The sequence below is a fragment of the Brachycentrus maculatus genome, unplaced genomic scaffold, assembly GCF_059751285.1.
Source record: "Brachycentrus maculatus isolate JH-2025_06_01 unplaced genomic scaffold, ASM5975128v1 h1tg000293l, whole genome shotgun sequence".
Classification (NCBI taxonomy): domain Eukaryota; kingdom Metazoa; phylum Arthropoda; class Insecta; order Trichoptera; family Brachycentridae; genus Brachycentrus; species Brachycentrus maculatus.
In genome coordinates, this window is record NW_028281044.1 from 389,326 (window position 1) to 414,037 (window position 24,712).

The window sequence follows — 24,712 nt, forward strand, 5'->3', positions numbered from 1 at the left end:
TTTATTTCATTTTAGGACAAAGAAAAAAACGCACCGTCTGTATCCATTGTTTAAAGTTAATTTGTAACATTTCCTTCAAAACAGATTACGACCATTAGCTATGTTTTGAACCAGTAAATATCAGTATTATTTTTTATATTACAACGACATCTATCCACTACACAACAAAAGCAAAAAGGCCAAGAGATTAGAAGTTTATGACGTGTTTTTTGTATACTAAATTGAAGGTAGCCGAAATGCACAAAAATGTGCACCCCGCCACCACACAAGGTTTCTGAAACGCACAAATATGTGCACACCGTACACAATGTGTTAATAAAATATCTTATTTTGAATATTTGTTTTATCAAAACCTTTTTGTTAAGTAATAAAAATATTTTTAAATATATTACGCAACATTTTGTAGAATCAATACAAAAATATAACTAGTGTGTGAAATAACACATTCATGTGAACATAAACATACACATTGAAACAGATATTCAAAATGTACATATTATAAATAAATTTACATATGCAAAATGTAAAAAAAGATAGTTATTTACAACATTTTGAGTGTGTCCAAATACTTGTTCACAAAATCTGGATTATCTCCAATTACAGGAGTTATTTTCATATTATCGAATAAAAATATATAATAAAATAATAATAATAGATAGTTATTTATTTAATAAAGGTATGTTGAGATGGTTTGGACATGTCGCTCACTCCTTTCAAGAACGTCATAAATCAAAAATCGTGAATTTCCAGTTGTGCATGTTTTCGGAATGCCCAGAAAATGTTCTATATCCCAGCAAAAGAGGCATATTTTTAACTTAATATTTGCCTGATACAGGGCAGAAAGTGTTGTTTTTGTATTTTGAAGAAAAGGTATTGTTTAATTATTTTTTAAAATAAACTAAATATTTTTTCAATGGAGAAATAACCTTCAGGTTTTACCTAAAAAGATCTGTAGCACAGTAAAAAGTTCAATAAGTGGCTTGATATTTATTTTTGATACATTGTGTTTTATTTTAAAACTTTAAAAACGTTCTCCTGAAAAATCAAGTTTTTTGATTTATGACGTTCTTGAAAGGAGTGGGCGATGTGAATCGAATAAGTGAAGAAAGAATGCTAAAACGTTTTTATGAGGTCGGTAATGAAAGCAGAGGAAGATCAAGGAAAACTTGGCATAATCAAGTACTCCAAAAACTTGAAAGAGGTCTGGTCAAGAGTCGAAATAATCAGTGGGTATGTATGGGTTTGTCCGCCTCCGTAGTGTAATGGTCAGCACGCTCGGCTACCGTTCTCGAGGTCCCGGGTTCGATTCCCAGGGGGGGTCAAATAAATATAAGTGTTTTTTTCACTCTTATATTTATTCAATATTACCCTGGACTGGTACCTGAAGCGGAGGGCTGATCACCTTTCTTTCATATGTTAATGATCAAGACAACACTGCGTTTATATGATGCAGTGCCCTATGCACCATTGGGGTGCAGAAAAGGGTTTAATTTTTTTTATATATATATAGAAGCAGAGGAACACCAAGGAAAACTTGGCATGATCAAATATTCCAAAAAGTTGAAAGAGGTCTGGTCAAGAGTCGGAATAATCAGTGGTATGTATGAGGAGATGCATGAATGCGGAAGAGATGAAGATGGTTTGCAAAGACAGTTTGGTGCAGCATTCTATTCTGTCTGCCTACTCCTGCGGTGAAGCAGCATATTGGTTATACAGTGGAACCTCTCATAATGAGTGATTCGCATAACAAACAACAAAAAAAGTGAAAATTTGCTCTTTTAATGAGGGCAAGGGCTTTTAAGGAGGATGGGCAAGTCCCTTTTTCACGACATTCGCTTGTGAACCGGGACTTTCGCGGCTTGGGAAGGAGATTTACCAAGAGGACCCTCACTTCTGCGATATCCTGGGACTTGAGGTGGATAGCAACGATATTGGAGAGCTCGTGAAAGAGTACAGCCAAGAGCTGACCACCGAAGAGCTTATGGAGTTGCATCGTGTTTCACAGCAATACATTATAGAGAAGAGTTTGTTAATGGAGGAGGAAGAAGTAAAAAAAAAACTAACTAACTAACCATCACGCCGCTTCACCGCAGGGGTAGGCAGAGAGAATCGAACGCCACACCACTCTGTCTTTGCAAACATTCTTTGCCTCTTCTACATTCATGCATCTCCTCATACATACCCGACGATTATTACGACTCCTGACCCGGCCGCTTTCAAGTATTTGACATACCTGATTGTGCCAAGTTTTCCTCGGTCGTCGTCTGCTTCTTTTTCCGACTACATTCGCCCCATAAATTTGTTTAACCGTTCTTTCTTCACTCATACGCTCCACATGTCCAAACCATCTCAACACACCTTTCTTAATTTTATCGATAATGCTTATCTCAGCCTTACATTCTTTAAGAAGTAGCAGAAGAAGAAGTAGCAGAGCAACAATCTTCTAGCACAATAAGAGAAATGCTTAAAGCATGGGAAACTGTTGCATCGTACATTAAGAAGGAGGTGGCTATTCCTGCTACAAATTTATTCAACGATAATGCTGTGACACATTTTGGCCAAATTTTTAAGAGTCGGTCGGCAAAAACAAATGTCTTAAAACAGTTTTCTAGTTAAAAGGGATAAATTATTTGTAATAATGATTAAATAAAACACTTGTTTTATACCGCTTGAGTTTTATTAAAGACTACATGTTTCAGAAGCTAAACTTCCATCATTCAGGTCTGTACAATAACAGTAATAATAAAGTTATTATACAGACCTGAATGATGGAAGTTTAACTTCAGAAACATGTAGTCTTTAATAAAACTCAAGTGGTATAAAACAAGTGTTTCTTTAATCATTGTAGCATGTCTTACCACAAAGTTAATGCCGAAACAATAAATAAAATAAATTATTTGTCATGAATTAATATTTTTAATAACGTTTTTTTCAAATCTAATGTAACATGGCAATATTGATATCAAGGAGCTGGGAGTGATGTCAGCCAATGGATACCCGCCATGTTGCCTGGAGCATGTGTACTGGAAAACAACCGGCAACCCGCACTTCCTCCCCGTATCGAGACCAATGTAGATCATACATAAAGTCGTATTGCGCTTGTGTTGTGAAATAAATCTTGGGTTACAAACCTTAAGTATTTTAACTAACAAACACGACTGCTGTTACACTAAATTATATTCCAGTAAATTATATTCAGTAAGTTTTCACACTCCTTACCAATACATAAGTAATTTTATTTGAGTAAACATCAAAAAAATATATATATATTGTATATATTTATATGTGAAATATTTTTTCCCATACAAATCAATGTTAAATACGATAATGCGTTCCAGCCGAAAGAAAACTATATATATATATATAGTAATAATAAAACCCGTATCCGCACCCCAATGGTGCATAGGGCACTGCTTCATATGAACACAGTGTTATCTTGATCGTTTACACACGAATCAATGATCAGCCCTCCGCCTCAGGTACCAGTCCAGGGTAATAATGAATAAATATTACAGTGAAAAAATCACTTATATTTATTTTACCCCCCCTGGGAATCGAACCCGGGACCTCCAGAACGGTAGCCGAGCGTGCTAACCATTACACTAAGGAACGATCAAGATAACACTGTTTTCATATGAAGCAGTGCCCTATGCACCATTGGGGTGCGGATACGGGTTTTATTATTATTATATTTATAGTTTTCTTTCGGCTGGAACGCATTTTCGTATTTTACATTGATTTGTATGGCAAAAAATGTTTCACATAGCGAGTGTTTCGCTTAATGAATTTGATGCTAGAAGGAATTAACCTCGTTATGAGAGGTTCCACTGTATGTCGTACGTGGACGTAACTGAGAATGACACTAGAAGGAGTATGCATCGGTAAACGTTACTTACTGTCGAAATAGCTAGTGTCCTCATCATTGTCCAGTTGTGGCACAAACTCCGCTTTCTGCCTCAGCAGTGACGTCCAATCCACCCCCCAGAAGAATACGTGCTCCTAAACACAAACAGACAATCCATTAATGAAATATCAAGGTCAAAAAATGGCGATATTACCAATTTGGTAATAATACAGAAATACAGAAAGGAGTAACAACATCAAGATGAAGCTTGTCAGGAGCTTGGTCCACTCCATTTTTCTCTATGCTGCGGAAACATGGACCATAAAAGCAGCAGAAAGGAGAAAAATTGATGCCTTCGAAATGTGGTGTTGGAGGCGCATGCTCCGAATTCCATGGACAGCTAGACGCACCAATGAGTCCATTCGCCAGGAACTACGCTTGGATGGCTTGACTCTGGCCAATGTCTGTACCCGACGGATTCTCCAGTTCTTTGGACACGTTGCGCGTGGCAACGAGGATAGCCTGGAACGACTAGTTGTGATCGGTAGCCTGGAGGGAAAGAGAGGGAGAGGAAGATCCCCCACACGATGGACCGATCAAATTAAGGCAGCAGCAGGCACCTCGGTGGTTGGAGCGCTACGTGCAGCGCAGTCAAGGGATAACTGGAGAAGAGTCATTGCTTCTGCAAGGGTCACAACCCTCAGCAATGAGGAAAAAGACGGAGAAGAATAAGAATAATACAATGGGTGAATAATCAGAAAAAAAGTGCTTTGATATAGTCACTTCATGTTTGAGTTCCCGGCAGCATCTGTGGTTGATTGACGAAAGCTTTTATTAAACAGAGACCCTTTTATTTACAAGTATACAAGATCCTAACCGGATTATTTTACATACTGGGAGATGTGAACAAGGAATTGGACACACCCAACATAATGTGAATAAATGCCTTAAAAACTAACTAAATAACCGTCACCTCGCTTCTCCGCAGGGGTAGGCAGAGAGAATAGAACGCCACACCACTCTGTCCTTGCAAACATTCCTCGCCTCTTCCACATTCATGCATCTAGCCCTATAATGCCCTAGCAAGGCGAAACAATTGTCACATCTCCTTATACATACCCTCCGATTGTTTTGACTCCTATCCTGACCACTTTCAAATATTTGGCATACTTGATCGTGCCAAGTTTTTCTTGGTCTTCCTCTGCTCCTCTTTCCAATTACATTCTCCTCATAAATTTGTTTTACCGTTCTTTCCTCACTCATTCGCTCTACATGTCCAAACCATCTCAACACACCTTTCTTAATTTTGTCGATGATGCTTGTCTCAGCTTTGCATTCCTTCCTTATTTCACTATTCGAACATCTATCATACATCGTTTTGTCGCACATTCTTCTGAGAGATCGCATTTCGACTGCATTCAGTCTACTTTCATCCTTCTTTTGCCAACTCCATGTTTCACTTCCATACATTAGGGTCGGAACCGGGACCAAATTGCCTTTGACTCTCATATTTATTGTAAATCTAGTGATTTTCATAAATTCAAAATCATCAGTATTATTATGTACAACATTTTGAGTGTGTCCAAATACTTGTTCACAAAATCTGAACTATCTCCAATTACAGGAGTTATTTCATGTTATTTTCTGACATCTCATCAAAGAAGAAGAAGAATATGGAAGTCTGGGCATTTACGGGGCCGACGACCATCATAGGCTGGTTTAAGTGATCACTTTACACACGTGTAACATTCAACAATTCTACCCAGAATTTGAGTAGTGTGGTTGTCAATAATGGGTAGAATTGGCGAATGTTACACGTGTGTAAAGTGATCACTTAAACCAGCCTATGACGGTCGTCAGCCCCGTAAATGCCCAGACATCCATATTCTTCTTCATCTTTGATGATATGACAAAAAATAGTATTATGTCTGGGCATCCTCTCTGCCTACCCTTGCAGAGAAACATGGTGATGGTAGAAGCAGTACCTTGACTTGGTTAGTTGAACCGGTCCCGAGACGGTCTCTGGGTGACCGGGAGAGAAGAGCGGTGATGATGGCGCGGGCTTCTTGCGCAATGGGGAAGTCATCCTCATCCGGCCATTCAATATCATCTAAAAACAAAACACAAATAACATGTATTTTATTTACTGTTTCCGCATTAACTTTGTGGTAAGACATGTTACAATGATTAAAGAAAACAATTTTTTTTTTACCACTTGAGTTTTATTATAGACTACATGTTTCAGAAGCTAAACTTCCATCATTCAGGTCTGAATAATAACTAAAATATAAAATTGTTCAATAAATAATATTTATGTTCTCCTTATTTATAGACTTATTTATTGTCCGCCTCCGTAGTGTAATGGTCTGCATGCTCGGCTACCGTTCTGGAGGTCCCGGGTTCGATTCCCAGGGGGGTTTAATAAATATAAGTAGTTTTTCACTCTAATATTTATTCAATATTACACTGGACTGGTACCTCAAGTGGAGGGCTGATCACCTTTCCTTCATGTGTAATCGATCGAGATAACACTGCGTTCATATGAAGCAGTGCCCTATGCACCATTGGGGTGCGTTAAGGGTTTTATTATTATTATTATTTATAGACCAATTTAATATTTTTTATTTTAGTTATTATTCAGACCTGAATGATGGAAGTTTAGCCTCCGAAACTAGTAGTCTTTAATAAAACTCAAGTGGTATGAAAACAAATGTTTTCTTTAATCATTGTTACAAATAACATGGATGAAAAGGACAACCAAAACGCTAATTCAATTTGTAAAATGTTCACACGTAAAACTACCGTCGGCTACCGTTCTGGAGGTCCCGGGTTCGATTCCCAGGGGGGTTTAATAAATATAAGTAGTTTTTCACTCTAATATTTATTCAATATTACACTGGACTGGTACCTGAAGTGGAGGGCTGATGACCTTTCCTTCATGTGTAATCGATCGAGATAACACTGCGTTTATATGAAGCAGTGCCCTATGCACCATTGGGGTGCGGAAAGGGTTTTATTATTATTATTATTATTTATAGACCAATTTAATATTTTTTATTTTAGTTATTATTCAGACCTGAATGATGGAAGTTTAGCGTCCGAAACTAGTAGTCTTTAATAAAACTCAAGTGGTATGAAACAAGTGTTTTCTTTAATCATTGGTACCAATAACATGTATGAAAAGGACAACCAAAATGCTATTTCAATTTGTAAAATGTTCACACATTAAACTCTGGGCATTGACTCCACAAAGAATTTTATTTAAATTTTTAAAAGGATCGCAAAATTGCTATTTTAGAGGCTTATCTGCATGTAAATTAGTAAAGATTAGAGAAGTGCATCATTTTGCTGTACCATTGTCATTTATATATCACTCACTCCTTTCAAGAACGTCATATATCAAATATCGTCAATTTTCAGTTGTGCATGTTTTCGGAATGCCCAGAAAATGTACTATATCCCAGCAAAAGCGGCATATTTTTAACTTAATATTTACCCGCTACAGGGCAGAAAGTGTTGTTTTTGCATTTTGAAGAAAAGGTATTGTTTAATTATTTTTTTAAATATACTTAATATTTTTCAAATGGAGAAAAAACATTCAGGTTTCGTTACCTAAAAAAATCTGTTGCACTGTAAAAAGATCAATAAGTGGCTTGATACTTATTTTGAATACATTTTATTGTATTCTTTAACTTTAAAAATGATCTCCTGAAAAATCAGGTTTTTTGATATTTGACGTTGTTGAAAGGAGTGTGCGAATGGTTCATATATATAGAACTTACTTGTCCAAATACTTGTTCACAAAATCTGGATTATCTCCAATTACCGGCATTTACGGGGCTGACGACCGTCATAGGCTGGTTTAAGTGATCACGTGTAACATTCACCAATTCTACCCATTAACGACAACCACACTACTCAAATTCTTGGAAGTTCTATATATATTAACCAATTTAGAAACCTTGTTCTTGAATCACTAGAACTTCACTAGAGACATCTAAAATTTGAATTTGAGTAGTGTGGTTGTCAATAATGGGTAGAATTGGTGAATGTTACACGTGTAAAGTGATCACTTAAACCAGCTTATGATGGTCGTCAGCCCCGTAAATGCCCAGACTTCTGTATTCTTCTTCATCTTTGATGAGATGTCAAAAAATTATATGAAAATAACTCCTGTAATTGGAGATAATCCAGATTTTGTGAACAAGTATTTGGACACACTTAGAATGTTGTACTGTATTTCAATTTGACTTTAATTAGTTGTATCTTAGTTTTGACAGTCGCAAATAAAGCTAATGTATTTTTTATTTAAAATACACACTGATTTTCAGCACTAAACAAAAAAAAATAAAGGAATAAAATTCTGATCTGGCTAAAATTGACAACTGTATGATTGGTTCTACAGCAAGAATGTTAGAAAAGTAGTTTTCCTAAGTAAAATCGTTTTAAGTTGATCTTTATCAATATTTTAAAGTATGTATAGTGTATTATATTTGATCTTTATCAATATTCCAAAGTATGTATAGTGTATTCCATTAGATCTTTATTAATCTTCCAAAGTATGTATAGCGTATTCTATTTGATCTTTATCGATATTCCAAAGTATGTAAAGTGTATTCTATTTGATCTTTATCAATCTTCCAAACTATGTAAAGTGTATTCTATTTGATCTTTATCAATATTACAAAGTATGTATAGTGTATTCTATTTGATCTTTATCAATATTTTAAAGTTTGTATAGTGTATTCTATTTGATCTTTATCAATATTCCAAACTATGTAAAGTGTATTCTATTTGATCTTTATCGATATTCCAAAGTATGTATAGTGTATTCTATTTAATCTTTATCAATATTCCAAACTATGTAAAGTGTATTCTATTTGATCTTTATCAATCTTCCAAAGTATGTATAGTGTATTCTATTTGATCTTTATCAATGTTCCAAACTATGTAAAGTGTATTCTATTTAATCTTTATCAATATTCCAAAGTATGTATAGTGTATTCTATTTGATCTTTATCGATATTCCAAAGTATGTATGGTGTATTCTTGATCTTTATCAATCTTCCAAAGTATGTATAGTGTATTGTTGATCTTTATCAATATTCCAAAGTATGTGTAGTGTATTCTATTTGATCTTTATCAATATTCCAAACTATGTAAAGTGTATTCTATTTGATCTTTATCAATCTTCCAAAGTATGTAAAGTGTATTCTATTTGATCTTTATCAATATTCCAAAGTATGTAAAGTGTATTCTATATATAGTGTATTCTATTTGATCTTTTTCAATATTACAAAGTATGTATAGTGTATTCTATTTGATCTTTATTAATATTCCAATGTATATATATAGTGTATTCTATTTGTTCTTTATTGATATTCCAAAGTATGTATAGTGTATTCTATTTGATCTTTATCAATATTCCAAAGTATGTATAGTGTATTCTATTTGATCTTTATCAATATTTTAAAGTATGTATAGTGTATTCTATTTGATCTTTATCAATATTCCAAACTATGTAAAGTGTATTCTATTTGATCTTTATCGATATTCCAAAGTATGTATAGTGTATTCTATTTAATCTTTATCAATATTCCAAAGTATGTTTAGTGTATTCTATTTGATCTTTATCATTATTCCAAAGTATGTATAGTGTATTCCATTTGATCTTTATCAATATTCCAAAGTATGTATAGTGTATTTCATTTGATCTTTATCAATATTCCAAAGTATGTATAGTGTATTTCATTTGATCTTTATCAATATTCCAAAGTATGTATAGTGTATTCCATTTGATCTTTATCAATATTCCAAAGTATGTATAGTGTATTCCATTTGATCTTTATCAATATTCCAAAGTATGAATGGTGTATTCCATTTGATCTTTATCAATATTCCAAAGTATGTAAAGTGTATTCCATTTGATCTTTATCAATATTCCAAAGTATGTATAGTGTATTATATTTGATCTTTATCGATATTCCAAAGTATGTATAGTGTATTCTATTTGATCTTTATCAATATTTCAAACTATGTAAAGTGTATTCTATTTGATCTTTATCGATATTCCAAAGTATGAATAGTGCATTCTATTTGATCTTTATCAATATTCCAAAATATGTATAGTGTATTCTATTTGATCTTTATCAATATTCTTAAGTATGTATAGTGTATTCTTTTTGATCCTTATCAATCTTCCAAATCATAGTGTACTGCATTTGATCTTAAGGGCGGAACTCACCGTTGACAGTGTGCGCAAACAGCTCTTCAGGAGTCTCGCCGAAGAATGGAACGCAGCCAATCAGGAACTCGTACAAAATGACTCCCATCGACCACCAGTCCACGGGCTTACCGTACCCCTGAAATCATTCACACTAGTGTTACCATCGAGAAGATATCACAGATGTCTCTAAATAATCTTCTTCTTCTTCAAACCCTCATCTGCACCCAACAGTGCATAGGGTACTGCATAATATAAACGCAGTGTTATCTTGATCATGACCACATGAAGGTGATCAGCCCTCCGCTTCAGGTACCAGTCCAGGGTAATATTGAATAAATATTAGAGTGAAAAAATCACTTATATTTATTTAACCCCCCCCCCCTGGGAATCGAACCCAGGATGTCCAGTACGGTAGCCGAGCATAAATAATAATACTTACTTTACTTATAACCCTTATCCGCACCCAATGGTGCATAGGGCAATGCATCGAATTGACGCAGTGTTATCTTGATCATTACTTACACGAAGGCAAGGTGATCACTCTTGCGCCTCAGGAACCAGTCCAGGGTAATATTAAATAAATATTTCAGTGTAAAATCACTAATATTTATTTTCACCCCCCTGGGAATCGAACCCGGGACCTCCAGCACGGTAGCTAAACACGCTGACCATTACACCACGGAGGCGGACAAAATAATAATACTTCTTCTTTTTCCATGTTCGCTCCCTAGGTGGAGCATATGGCCAACACGAGTCGTCTCCAAGTCACTCTGTCACGCGCCATCTCCTTGGCTTCCTCCCAGGTCAGTCCGGCGTCTCGAAGTTCCGCTGAGTATAGTCGCTGAGTATAATACATATCACATAAAATGCATAATTTAATTTTACAAATATTTTCATTCTCTTCGAAAAATTAGTAGGAAAAGACAGAAATAACCAAATAGCTACATATCCGGTGTTTAAATCATACATATGAAAGATCCGAAATACATCAAACAAAACCTAAAGGTGGGGACTGACCGGAGCATTTCATCGTAATGTAACATTCGCGGCGAGCATCCGACTTCGGATGGAGCACTCAGAACGTTGTACTGACTATACCAGGGGTTCCCAATGTTTTTCAGCCCACGGCGCACTTACAAGCTTAGTATTTTGTCACGGCGCCCTACATTAATGAGCTATTTAGTGACTATATATAGGGTCTTTCAATAAAGTCTCTCAAACTTTCACAGCTAATAGCGACCATATTGCTGATGCCACATCTCTGACGCACACTTATCAAAATTTAAAGATGGAAAGCACTTGAATGAAAGATCCTGTATATATTATAGTCGAAAGAAATGGGTACCTACAATAATAGTAGTTGGGTAGATAGGCACAAAAATTAAAGCATCCACAGTATGAAATTTAGTTTTGTTATATTTATGAGAATTCAGAATTGAAACAGAGAACAACAAAAAAGAAAATCTTAATGGTTTCGGATAATGATTGAGGATCGACTCACGGCGCCCCTTTTTACTTTCACGGCGCACCAGGGCGCCGCGGCCCACACTTTGGGAACCCCTGTATTATATGAATGCTCACATCGTAACGTGTTATGTTACGACCAAATGACTCCGGTCAGTCTCCATACTTCTTTTGGCTATTCATAAATGGATAGTGCAAATGGGTAGATTTAAAACAGATCGCATCATTTGGCCATGTCGCATTTGATTAAATATTGTAAACAATTTCCTTTCATATAATTTTATAAATTAATATTGCAAAATGTGTCCTTGGCACGGGAAAACTCAGTGACGGCACATTATTGAAATTTTGTATTTATAATTATGTATATGATAAAATAAAAATAAACATATCGTAGTCGTACAGGAGAAAGTGACCAACTAACAAAAGGTAAAATGTTCAGGAGGGCCATTTAAGTCACTATCGCTTGGCAACAAAATAAACCTCAATGCAGTTAGTCATTTTTACCAAGTCAATATATTATACTTACAAGTTTAAAATCCTTTGGGATGTTTTCAGGGCAATATTAAGCTAGTAATATATCAAATAGTCAATGATCATGTTTTTGTAAATAAATGCACTTGGTCACTTTCTCCTGTATGACAACAATATATCATACAATTTTTTTTTTCTTACTGTTTAATTTTCCTAATTTATTGTTGCTTTGTTATCGGTAAATATCCAGTGTCCTGCCTCAGTGGCGTAATGGTTAGTGTAATTAGCTACTATGCTGAAGATCTTAAGTTCGATTCCCGGGAGGGTCGAAAATAAATATCAGTGATTTTACACGCTAATATTCATTTAATATTACCCTGGACTGGTCACTAAAGTACAAGAGTGATCCCCTTGCTTTCATGTAAGTAATGATCAAGATAATACTACGTCGATGCAACTGCACCCTTATCCGCACCCAATGGTGCATAGGGAACTCCCTATGCACCATTGGGTGCGGATAAGAGTTAGAAGAAGATGAAGTACTCAGATGTCCATATTGTTCTTCATGTTGCTGAGATATCAATTACATATTTGCAATGAAAAATGAATTGTATACCCACACACAGGCCATGCTTTTGTGGGATCTTTTTTTTGTATTAATATAATGTATTTTTGTTATATTTGTAATTATAATATATCGCTCACTCCTTTCAACGTCATTTATCAAAAATTGTCAATTTTCAATTGCGCATGTTTTCGGAATGCCCAGAAAATGTACTATATCCCAGCAAAAGAGGCATATTTTAACTTAACCTTTTAACCGCGTTAAATTTGTTCCTGAGAGACGCCAGTGCGCGGTGGTATTTCGCCGGTTTTTTAAATGTTTACTTTTATAATGTGTTTAGTTAAGAAACGATCTATTTTCCTAAACAAAAACGTTCAATGGGATTCATTGTGCCTCTTTGGTACTCTATAATATACTTGTGTCACATTATTCTTGAAATATATCGTAATATAAACAAATAAGATCGTAACATAAATAAATCAAAGCACGCATCGTGTGTCACTCTTACCCACTGGCGATGCGCAGCATCGAGAGTGAGACAGATATAGGTCATGATTATGGCGCGGACTAATTACCGACCTCAAGAAAAATCAGGGATCTGTTCTTTTATTTATCCTTGTAAGATCGTAACATAAATAAATCAAAGCACGCATCGTGTGTCACTCTTACCCACTGGCGATGCGTAGCGTCGAGAGCGAGACAGATATAGGTCATGATTATGGCGCGGACTAATTACTGACCTCAAGAAAAATCAGGGATCTGTTCTTTTATTTATCCTTGTAATGTTACAAATTATTAGTCAGATATTTCAACAGATGTCATAAGGCCAAGAATTGACGTATTATTTTATCCAAAGTTCCACACCATGAAAGAAAAAATCCCTCCAAGTTGAACTGAGGTTCGAAACTTGGAGCAAAGTAAAAACACATACGCTTATGTCAGCCGCGTATTGGGCATGTTTTGTGAAAACACATACGGCTATGCGAGCCGCGTGGATCCGGTTAAAGTATCAATTATTTGCAATGACTAAGCGTTACCTGTCTAAGGATCACTTCGGGAGCGATATACTCAGGGGTGCCGCACACTTGCTTGTCAGAAAACTGTTGCGTCTCCTTATCCACATATTCCTCGTAAAGGTTTGTGGCCACTGGAAAAATAGACAAAGAGTTCAGTTAGCACGTCTTTATCTTTATAACATTCAATAATTTTGAAAGAGGTCTTTAAGAACTTACACGACATGAGACCCATCTTGCTAAGACCAAAGTCAGTGAGTTTGATGTGGCCCAGTGCCGTTATGAGCAAGCTGAAATGAGAAAAAGAGACATAGTGATTTTTGTAGTCAAATTCAGAAAAAAAGATATACCAAACAAATGGACCTGCAGATTTGCCAGCAAAGAAATAGCTCAAACTGGTTTGACCGTAGTAACAGCGGTAGTAGTAATTAGTTAGTTGTAATGGTCAGCACGCTCGGCTACCAGACTGGAGGTCCCGGGTTCGATTCCCAGGGGGGGTCAAATAAATATAAGTGATTTTTTCACTCTGATATTTATTCAACACTACCCTGGACTGGTACATGAAGTGGTGGGCTGATCACCTTTCCTTCATGTGTTAATGATCAAGATAACATTGCGTTTATATGATGCAGTGCCCTATGCACCATCGGTTGCGGATGAGGGTTTAAAAAAAGGGTTATGGACTAGAAATACTAGATGGACAACCTTTGTGTATCTAAGATTAGTATTTAAAAAGGTAGTACAGTAGAAGTAGTTTAAACTGCCCCTTACTTCCTAACCTCTAGTTCCTTCAGGACATTCGCTCGGAGGGTTTGTCCTTCCCGCTGACTGTCCAGCACCTCTTATCGATGAACTCCCAAAATGTCAATAGTGCGGTCATAAAGCACTTTAAAAAGTGTGGCAAAACGTTTGAGTAAGTTGTAGTAATCATTCAAGTTAATTTACAGCATAATAACGAAAGGTACCAGTAATGAAGGGTGGCATGTACCATTCAATTTTGGGTGCTTTGCCGATAAAAAAAATGGTTTAAGCATTTAATAAAAACATAAAAACATCATAAAAATTAGAATATATTTTTATATTATTTTGAGAAATAAAAAGACTTTGTTTTTTGATCCACTCACATTTTTATTAACAACCAACTAGTTTTGGCAACAACCTGTTGCCCTCTTCAGGGTTTAATTTATGACCCTCTATCCCTAGGTCGATTAGGGAAAAACAAAGTCCCCGTTACCCACATAATCCCATGGAAATAAACAAGTTTTCATAAAAAATTTACTAATCTCTTATTTAAATTTTAAATATTAACGCCCTAATTGGGCTTTCACATAAAATACAAAGTAATTAAAAATACATTTGATACGTAATAAAATATGTACAGCCCTAAAAAAAAACAGCTAACTAACTAACTAACCATCACGCTGCTTCTCCGCAGGGGTAGGTAGAGAGAATAGAACGCCACACAACTCTGTCTTAGCAAACATTCTTCGCCTCTTCCACGTTCATGCATCTCCTCATACATACCCGCCGATTGTTACGACTCCTAACCTGACCACTTTCAAGTATTTGGCATACCTGATCGTGCCACGTTTTTCTCGGTCTTCCTCTGCTTCTTTCTACAATTACATTAGCCTCATAAATTTGTTTTACCGTTCTTTCCTCACTCATTCGTTCCACGTGTCCAAACCATCTCAACACACCTTTCTTAATTTTATCGATAATGCGATAATGATATTGATAAAAACAGCTAACATAAATAGTATTTAGTTAGATTGTGTCGGGTTGTGGTCCCGTGGTTAGTGTCGCGGACTCTTAAGTCAGAGTTTCTCGGTTCGAACCCACTCTACCACAATTTGATACCTATTTCTAATAATGAGCTGCTTAGGCTCACAGAAATAGTATGTCATTGAAATATTTACGTAAATAATAAAAACACAAATATTTCTCTTTTTTTTAAAAAAACAAAAACAAGATAGCACACAAACAGAGTAATCAATACACTTTACTAATTATTTTGTAGCATAAACAATTATGTAGAACGCCCCGCAGTTTGGGGGACTCCCAACAGATTTACGACCCTGATAGGCACTCACTTGTCGGGCTTGAGGTCCCGGTGCACGATCCCGTAGCTGTGCAGGTACTCCACGGCCAGCACGGCCTCGGCGAAGTAGAAACGGGCCATGTCGGGGGGCAGGGGGCCCCCGATGGCGCGCAGCAGCGCCGCGCAGTCGCCCCCCTCCACCAGCTCCAGCACCAGGCACAGGTGGCGGCGGGTCTCGAACGAGCAGTACATGGACACCTAGGGGCGGAGCAGACGAAATTCTAGCATTAGCATTTTTTATTTTAACACATTGCAGTCGGGCGCTTCGAACAATAGACTCTAGCCTATAGCGGACGTTTTTTGGGATTAGCGCAAAAATATATCGCTTTCTTAAAATTGACACAATTTCTAAACCAAATAATATTTTCGATTGATATTTTCAAGGAAATCATATATGAAATTCGATCATCAAAAATAAATTATAATCATAATTTTTAATTAAGTATTCCATATTTCACAATATTAGAAGCATTGTAAACTCTAAAAATTAGTCTTCCCCACCGAGGTATCATTCCCTATGCAATACTAATATATTCAAATAATAAAATACCAAACAGTAAACAAAACAGTGCGAGCGGTATGAAAAAAAACTGACCGTTATCTACGTACATAAATAAACAAAAAAGATATATAAAATAAATTACGCCTAGTTTTCAGGCGTAAAAGACGGTTTCTACATCAAATTTAAGAATGTGCGACAAAACGATGTATGATAGATGTTCGAATAGTGAAATAATGAAGGAATGCAAAGCTGATACAAGCATTATCGATATAATTAAGAAAGGTGTGTTGAGATGGTTTGGACATGTAGAACGAATGAGTGAGGAAAGAACGGTAAAACTAATTTATGAGGCGAATGTAATTGGAAAAAGGAGCAGAGGAAGGCCGAGGAAAACATGGCACGATCAGGTATGCCAAATACTTGAAAGTGGTCAGGTTAGGAGTCGAAACAATCGGCGGGTATGAATGAGGAGATACATGAACGTGGAAGAGGCGAAGAAGTTTTGCAAAGACAGAGTGGTGAGGGCATTCTATTCTCTCTGCCTACCCCTGCGGTGAAGCGGCGTGATGGTTAGTTAGTTAGTTAGTTTAGATCAAGGGATCTGCGATGTCGCTGCGACCATATTAGGTCTATTGTAACCTCTCTCTGTATCATAGCTCACTCTCAAGACCTACATGAGTCATGTAACTCATGACCTGTTTTGGTGGTAAGAGCTTCACCTTCTCGGGGTATAGTAGCGGTCCTCCAAAGATGTGACTTCGTTTGCGAGCGAGTGAGTCAGTTATAGAGAATATGGATTGGTGTTTCATTATCCTCCATACAAAATTTGCAGACTGGGGAGTCATGTAGTCCAATTTTTGTCATGTTTCCTCAGTCCGCAGAGTCCTGTCAAGGTCCTGGTTAGGATCCTTATATGTTTCTTATTAAACTCTAGGGCTTATGTGGTGAATTTTCTGCTACTACCCCATGATCAGTTCCTTGGCGCGTTCCATCCCTTTGTTTTGTACCAGATTTCTTCAGTTTTTTTCCATTTAGGAGTTATTTTTATTTTATTTTTTGACATGTTTTCAGCAAAATCAAGATTTACAAAACTTGTGTCCTACCCATCATGACGTATGGAATCCAAAGTAGAGCGGACAACATTGCCACAAAAAACGCGCTTAGAGCGTCAGAAATGAAGACTCTAAGAAGCATATCAGGCAAGAGTCTTCGAGATAGAATAAGAAATGCCAGGATCAGGGAAATATGCGAGATCGAAGATGTCGTTAGGTGGGGAAGGCAACAAAGGAGACAATGGTATGCGCATGTGAGGAGAATGGAACCATCCAGACTCCCCCACATCGCACTGTACGGCCAACCCCGTGGTAGACGACTCCCGGGCAGACCACCAAAGAGATGGGTCGATAGCTGGGAATCGACATTGCAGGAGGCTAACCCCTCTTAAAAACAGAACACAAGGCCTACAACAAGATGATGAAGAAGAAGAAGAAGAAGAAGATATGTTTTCAGGCGTTTCCCAGTATGTGTCTAAATACTTGTTCACAAATTCAGGTTATCTCCACTTTCTTTTTATTTTTACTTTTCTTTGTTCGAAGTTGGCAGAACTCGCTTTGTGAAGGAATCCTTTCGAAAATAAGAATGTTAAAACTGTATATTGTAAAGGTGGAATGATGATTAGTGTTTCTTCCAAATTAGTTTATTCAAATGTTTATTTTATAATCCACTTTTCAATGTATGTACTGATAACACAACTTGGCCTAGGCAAGGAATAGACATTGTCTTATCTATAAGAATATTGAAAAAATTATGTGTTTTTGTATGTGCCATAAAAAATTGTGTATTTTTTTCTGTCTCCCTCACCATCAGTGTTCCAGTACCATTAGTCGTAACAATTCGTATGAATTGTATATTTTTGCAGAAAAGTGAATTTTGAACTTACCACAAAAGGGTTGTCGGCAAAACTGAGGATATCTCTTTCTGCAAACACTTGCTCCACTTGGTTCCTTAACATTAAGTTGTTCTTGTTTATTTTCTTCATTGCAAACCTGCAAAAATAAACATAAAACATTCCATCAATAATTCTTCAAAAAGTTCCACCCACAATTGCTTAACTCTTACCACTCTGTAGGCCAGACATTCTGGCCCGTACGATTCTAGTAGGCAGCTCCGTGGGCCACAATGTCTGGCCCGGCGCAGGTACAACTTTAATCACTGATTTCTCTAACACCCAAGTTTATTCTATCAAAAAATATTTCAGATAAATACAGTTAATCTTAATTAACATGGTCATACGAATTACCAGACAGTGTCCCAAATTTTTTTTTTCAAACCGTTATCCACACCCCAATGGTGCATAGGGCACTGTATCATATAAACGCAGTGTGATATTGATCGTTAACACATGAAGGAAAGGTGATCAGCCCTCCGCTTCAGGTACCAGTCCAGGGTAATATTTAATAAATATTACAGTGAAAAAAATCACTTAAATTGATTTGACCCCCCATGGGAATCGAACCCGGGACCTCCAGAATGGTAGCCGAGCGTGCTGACCATTACACTACGGAGGCGGACAAAAGGTGTCCCAAAATCAGGGGACCAAAATATTTATTTTAATGGTAGAAAAATGTTGCATTTTTTGATCAGAGTAGTAGTTATGAGAAAAAATGGTCAGAGTGGAAAGGGTTACAATAAAACATTCCACTCACAAGTATTTCAAAAATATTTGTAGTATTTTGAGTTGTTACCTTTGACGCGTTTGCTTGTGTTTGACTAAGTACACGGCGCCATACGCTCCGTTTGAGATCAATTTTATCACTTGGTAGTCGCTTTCTGTAGGCGAATTACCCCCGCTTCTCGGCTTATTTCTGAAACACCAAACGTAAAGGAATAAGTCTCAAATCCACATTACGTTTTTTGTAAAAACTCATTAGTTTGAAATTTAAAGAACAAATAGCAAGAGAGGGAAGACGTTGCTGAGTGATATCAAAGTGCAAAGTCAGAGTCCGGAAGGTGTCCTATCCGGGGCATGTCCTTAGAGGAGAGGAGTGCGAGATATTACACTTAACATTCTAAGGGCGTTTGTCCACTACACGGAATAACACGGAATGTTACCATCCGGTGCGTCAGTTAGCGTTTTAAAACGACGATTGGCTTGGATCGACAGCCTCATTTCAAAGTCAAAAGAAGGAATTACATAATCAATATTTTTATATGAATATTATGAATCAATTTATTTACAACATTTTGAGTGTGTCCAAATACTTGTTCACAAATCTGGATTATTTCCAATTATAGGAGTTATTTTTCATAAAATGATACTTTCTGGCGTTTCTCATGTATGTGATTATAATCCAGGATTCGGACCTCACATACTAATATAAGAGTTTCTGCTTGATAAAAAGCTTCTTTACATCCCACCAATAGATGTCTCTAGTGAAGTTCTAGTGATTCAAGAACAAGGTTTCTAAATTGGTTCATATATATGAATTTGAGTAGTGTGGTTGTCAATAATGGGTAGAATTGGTGAATGTTACACGTGTGTAAAGTGATCACTTAAACCAGCCTATGACGGTCGTCAGCCCCGTAAATGCCCAGACTTCCATATTCTTTGATGAGATGTCAAAAAATAATATCAATCTCTTTTTTGAGATCTAAAGTGTATGTACATAATTATCAAATCCCGTCGCCAGAGATCAGCAAACGTAAAAAACACCAGTCAGAAATGTGTTAAAACATTGTTTGCGGGAAACACTTAAAAGCGTCTTTTGCATACTGTTGATAGAGAGCGGGAGATGCTTATAAGAGTTCTATTAACTTTTGTTTAGCAGAGCGCGAGAGACGCCTGCAAACATTGTACAGATGGGAATTGGGTTTGCGGTTACTTGTGATTAGTATACTGAGGGTCGGGCGGCAGACTGGGAGAGTATAATTAGGGTCAGAGTTGAGGAAAAAACCGCCGACAACAATCTATTCAAAATCAACAAGAGAGACCATAATTAAAAAAAACTAAAAACTAACTAACTAACTATCACGCTGCATCATATAAACGCTGTGTTATCTTAATCGTTAATACATGAAGGAAAGGTGATCAGCCCTCCGCTTCAGGTACCAGTCCAGGGTAATTGAATTGAATAAATGTTACAGTGAAAAAATCATCTATCCTACCCTGGGAATCGAACCCGGGACCTCCAGAACGGTATCTGAGCGTGGTGACCATTACACTACGGAGGCGAACTATAGCACTATTTACACACTTAAAACTTCACAAAATGTTTAACACATGCGATTTTGGTCGACCCGAAGACCAACATGCACTAGGGATATGAGTCGCAATGCGATGGGTTTATATACTCGTAGGTTGAAAGGAGTGGGCGGGGTTTGAATTGGATATTGACGAATCTTGATGTTGAATCAAATAATGGACTATAAGTAAAATTTATAAAAACTAACTAACTAACCATCACGCCGCTTCTCCACAGGGGTAGGCAGAGAGAATAGAACGCCACACCTCTCTGTCTTTGCAAACATTCTTCGCCTCTTCCACGTTCATGCATCTCCTCATACATACCCGCCGATTATTACGACTCCTAACCTGACCACTTTCAAGTATTTGGCATACCTGATCGTGCCATGTTTTTCTCGGTCTTCCTTTGGTTTTTTTTACATTCGCCTGGGTATTGGAAATATAATTTAAGGACTTTACTCCAAATTTAGTAGTGTTTATCGGCTCCACATGTAATTTTGTTATGTCCTTGTGTATCATGATTATGAATTTCTCTGTTAAAAATCGGTATGGTGTCGTTGAATGAGTAAAGGTTACCATACCTCGGAGAGGAGTGTTCCGGAGGCAGGGCGGCGGGGGGCGGCAGGGGGGGTGGGGGAGGGGGCTCCTCCTGTAGGGGGTCCCTGCTGAGCCCCAACTTGTGGATTATATACTGCGGCAGGTCTGACATTACTCCCTAAAAAATATATATGCAGTTGTAATTAAATTTCTCTTAATAATTAACAATTTAATGCTTTTGAACGAGTAGTATTCGCGGATGGCGCATGTGTCCTAGCGTGCCAACACGAGCACTGTTTTGTTTTTTTTTTTTGTGGTGTTTCCACTTGTTTGCATTATATAAGCATTACCGTAGAATAGGGCTACTTGAACTTTGATGTGTTACTTGAGCCCAGTACAAAAAAAAATTAAATCTGTATTTGGTCTACAATAATGACCATATCGACATGATTCATCGTTTCCCTGACAGGTGACACTTATTGTCACGATACTGCGATCGATACCACGATCTAAATATTTTTTTTGTACTGGGCTCAAGTAAGACATCAAAGTTCAAGTAGCCCCGTTTTACGGTACATAACATACCAATTCCATCACTTTCAGCTCTGTTTGAATTTATTGGATAATCTTCAATAAATCATGAAATTTTATCTTTGTATTATTTTTATTATTTGTTTACATGTTTTATTTTTTTAACATTACGGTTTTTTAAACATTTTCTTTGGACCTATGTTTTGTTGTTGTTGAAGTGGACATCTTTTAAATTATGTAAACCCTTCAAATAAAAAATAAAATAACCTGATATTTTTGAGACTTATATTGGTTCATATTTCAACAACAAAAAAAATTGTTTACTTCTTCTTCTTCTACTAACCCTTATCCGCACCCCAATGGTGCATAGGGCACTACATCGTATAGAAGCAGTGTTATCGTGATCATCAAATACACAAAGGAAAGGTGATCAGCCTTCCGCTTCAGGTACCAGTCCAGGGTCATATTTAATAAATATTAGACTGAAAAATCACTAATATTTATTTTGACCCTCTTGGGAATCGAACCTGGGACCTCCAGCGTGGTAGCCTAGCGCGCTAACCACTACACTATGTTTGCTTCAGTTAGCTGAAATTCTTCCTCTTCATCTAACCCTTACGTACCCAATGGTGCATAGGCCACAGCATCGTATCGACGCAGTATTTTCTAAAAGTAGCAATGCAGTAAATTGCAATTTTAAGAAACCTCACATTAAAAAAATTGATCCAGGAATGGGGGAAAAGGAAGTGTATTGTACATTCAGTGCCTGATACCCCGAGAGACTTTGGCACAAAACGCACAATATCGTGTCGGGTAATTCTTCTTGACAAATCTATATTGAGGGTCACACGAGCTTAAGTACTCTCTTATGGTAGAGAAAGTCCAAAAGAAGTTTCTGAGGTATCTCTACATGAGAGAGTACGGCTATTATCCTCGGCTCTACCCGACCCAGTTTCTCCAGGGTATGCTTGGCTACAATAGTTTAGAGACTAGAAGGAATGTGTATTTGATTACGCATTTTTATCCATTGTTGCACGGTATGATCGATAATCCTGAAATTATCCGGAGTATTGGTCTGTATGTTCCCGATAGTTACCTAAGACAGCGTCGGCATAGATTGTTTCACATTCCTATACACAGGACCAACCTGCCGATGGTTAGGCCTGTAGGAAGAGCTACCGCTATGTTGAACAATATCTCATTGGATATTGATCTGTTCCATGTGTCTGAAGGAGTTTTCCGAAGCGGGATTCTTCTACACTTTTAGCAATAGTATTCTTGCATATTTTCGATTTTAATATATATGCTTTAAATTTTAAGTATGTAATATGTATGTTAATTGTAAATAAATTGGATTGAATATTATATTATTTATTGATTCGGCATTAACTTTGCGGGATGACATGATTATTTTATTAAAATTAAATACTTGAATTTACCTCTTCAATGAGTTTTAATTTATTTACGGCTAGTTTCGAAAACGACAGATGTTTTCATCTTCTGGTACAAATTAAAACAAATAAAAATAAAACTCATTTAACTCTATCCACGCGGCTCGCATAACCGTTTGTGTTTTTACAAAACATTCCCCACACGCGGCTGACATAACCGTTTGTGTTTTCACTTAGGTCCAAGTTTCGAACCTCAGTTCAACTTGGAGGGATTTTTTCATGGTGTGGAACTTTGGATAAAATAATACGTCAATCCTTGGCCTTATGACATCTGTTGAAATATCTGACTAATAATTTGTAGCATTGCAAGGATAAATAAAATAACAGATCCCTGAGTTTTCTTGCGGTCGGTAATTAGTCCGCGCCATAATCATGCCCCATATCTGTCTCACTCTCGACGCTACGCATCGCCAGTGGGTAAGAGTGACGCACGATGCGTGCTTTGATTTATTTATGTTACGATCTTATTTGTTTATATTACGATATATTTCAAGAATAATGTGACACAAGTGTATTATAGAATACCAAAAAGGCACAATAAATCCCATTGAACGTTTTTGTTTAGGAAAATAAATCGTTTCTTAACTAAATACATGATAAAAGTAATCATTTTAAAAACGGCTAAATACCGCTGCGTACGGGTGTCTCTCAGGAACAAAGTTGACGCAGTTAAAAGGTTAAGTGGTATTTCAATTGAATATTTTTGGAGTGCAAAAATGCGATCCAAAATGAAGGAAGATTTTCGCATACCTGAGTCTCTCTGGCCCGGCCTTCGGCCGCCTCCAGCAGCTCGTAGAACTGCTGCGGGTCGAACTCCAGGCACTCCAGGAGCCTGGCGGGCCGCGACACGGCCAGCAGCAGTCGGGTCACCAGCGCCGACACCCGCCCGACGGCCGCCGAATCCTCAGACTTGTCCCTCGTCTGCCAAGAAAAACGAGCGCATTTTATGATAATCAATCGATGCATTGGTGCAACTAGTGCATTGGCCGGCAAAGTGTAAGTACAGCGGCTCTTTTTTTATTATTATTTTCATTTGGGTTAACTATGTTGACTTTTCGTACAAATAGTTTTAAGGATTTATACGTTATTGTTGTTACACCTGCGATCGTTATCTATCATCACAAATATATCTTTCATATATACGGCTGTCCAAACTTAAAACACAGTAAGGGACATGTTTTTTGTACTATGTTTTTTTTTCATTTTTGGACTAAGTAGATTCTACTTAGTCGAAAAATGCAAAAAAATATACTACAAAAAAAATGTCCCTTACTGTGTTTTAAGTTTGGACAACCGAGTAGCAGAGCAACAATTTTATAGCAAGAACTAACAATTTTATAAGAACTTTCTAGATCCTAAGGATCTGTTTGGGCCTCCGCTTGTAGCTTTTGGGATGTTGACTCCCAGCTGTCTTTCCACCTTTTTGGAGGTCTGCCTGGGGGTCTGCATCCTTCAGGGATTCCTCGAAGGGCGATATGTGGAAGTCTGTCTTCTGACATTCTTTTTACATGACCATTCCAGTATCGCCTTTGTTGTCGTCCCCACCTCACCTCACGATATCCTCCGTTTTACACATGCTTACATATAAGACCTAATACTATGATTATCATATATGTTTTACCTCTTGTAGAAGTCGATCCAAGTTCTCAGTCATGTCGTAGAAGTAGCGACTCGTAATCTGCTTGGTTTCCGACTTGTGTAAACAATCCCTAGCCATTTCCAAAACCTGTAACAAAAAGAACAAAATAAGCATGTTTATTT

General features: G+C 37.0%; 1 protein-coding gene across 4 annotated transcripts in view; it reads right to left on the reverse strand.

Annotated features, from left to right (window-relative positions):
* Positions 1–24,712, reverse strand: part of dop (microtubule-associated serine/threonine (MAST) protein kinase dop) — a 124,226-nt gene that overhangs the window by 37,975 nt on the left and 61,539 nt on the right. For all 4 annotated transcript variants that reach the window (XM_088267382.1, XM_088267384.1, XM_088267381.1 and 1 more), the window contains exons 9-19: positions 24,573–24,677; positions 23,702–23,872; positions 21,014–21,147; positions 18,934–19,053; positions 18,129–18,234; positions 15,680–15,885; positions 13,806–13,876; positions 13,611–13,720; positions 10,089–10,206; positions 5,830–5,954; positions 3,897–3,999 (exon numbers count right to left, since the gene is read on the reverse strand). In XM_088267382.1, the coding sequence (XP_088123508.1) occupies positions 3,897–3,999; positions 5,830–5,954; positions 10,089–10,206; positions 13,611–13,720; positions 13,806–13,876; positions 15,680–15,885; positions 18,129–18,234; positions 18,934–19,053; positions 21,014–21,147; positions 23,702–23,872; positions 24,573–24,677 (1,369 nt within the window). The remainder of the gene's footprint in view (positions 1–3,896; positions 4,000–5,829; positions 5,955–10,088; positions 10,207–13,610; positions 13,721–13,805; positions 13,877–15,679; positions 15,886–18,128; positions 18,235–18,933; positions 19,054–21,013; positions 21,148–23,701; positions 23,873–24,572; positions 24,678–24,712) is intronic.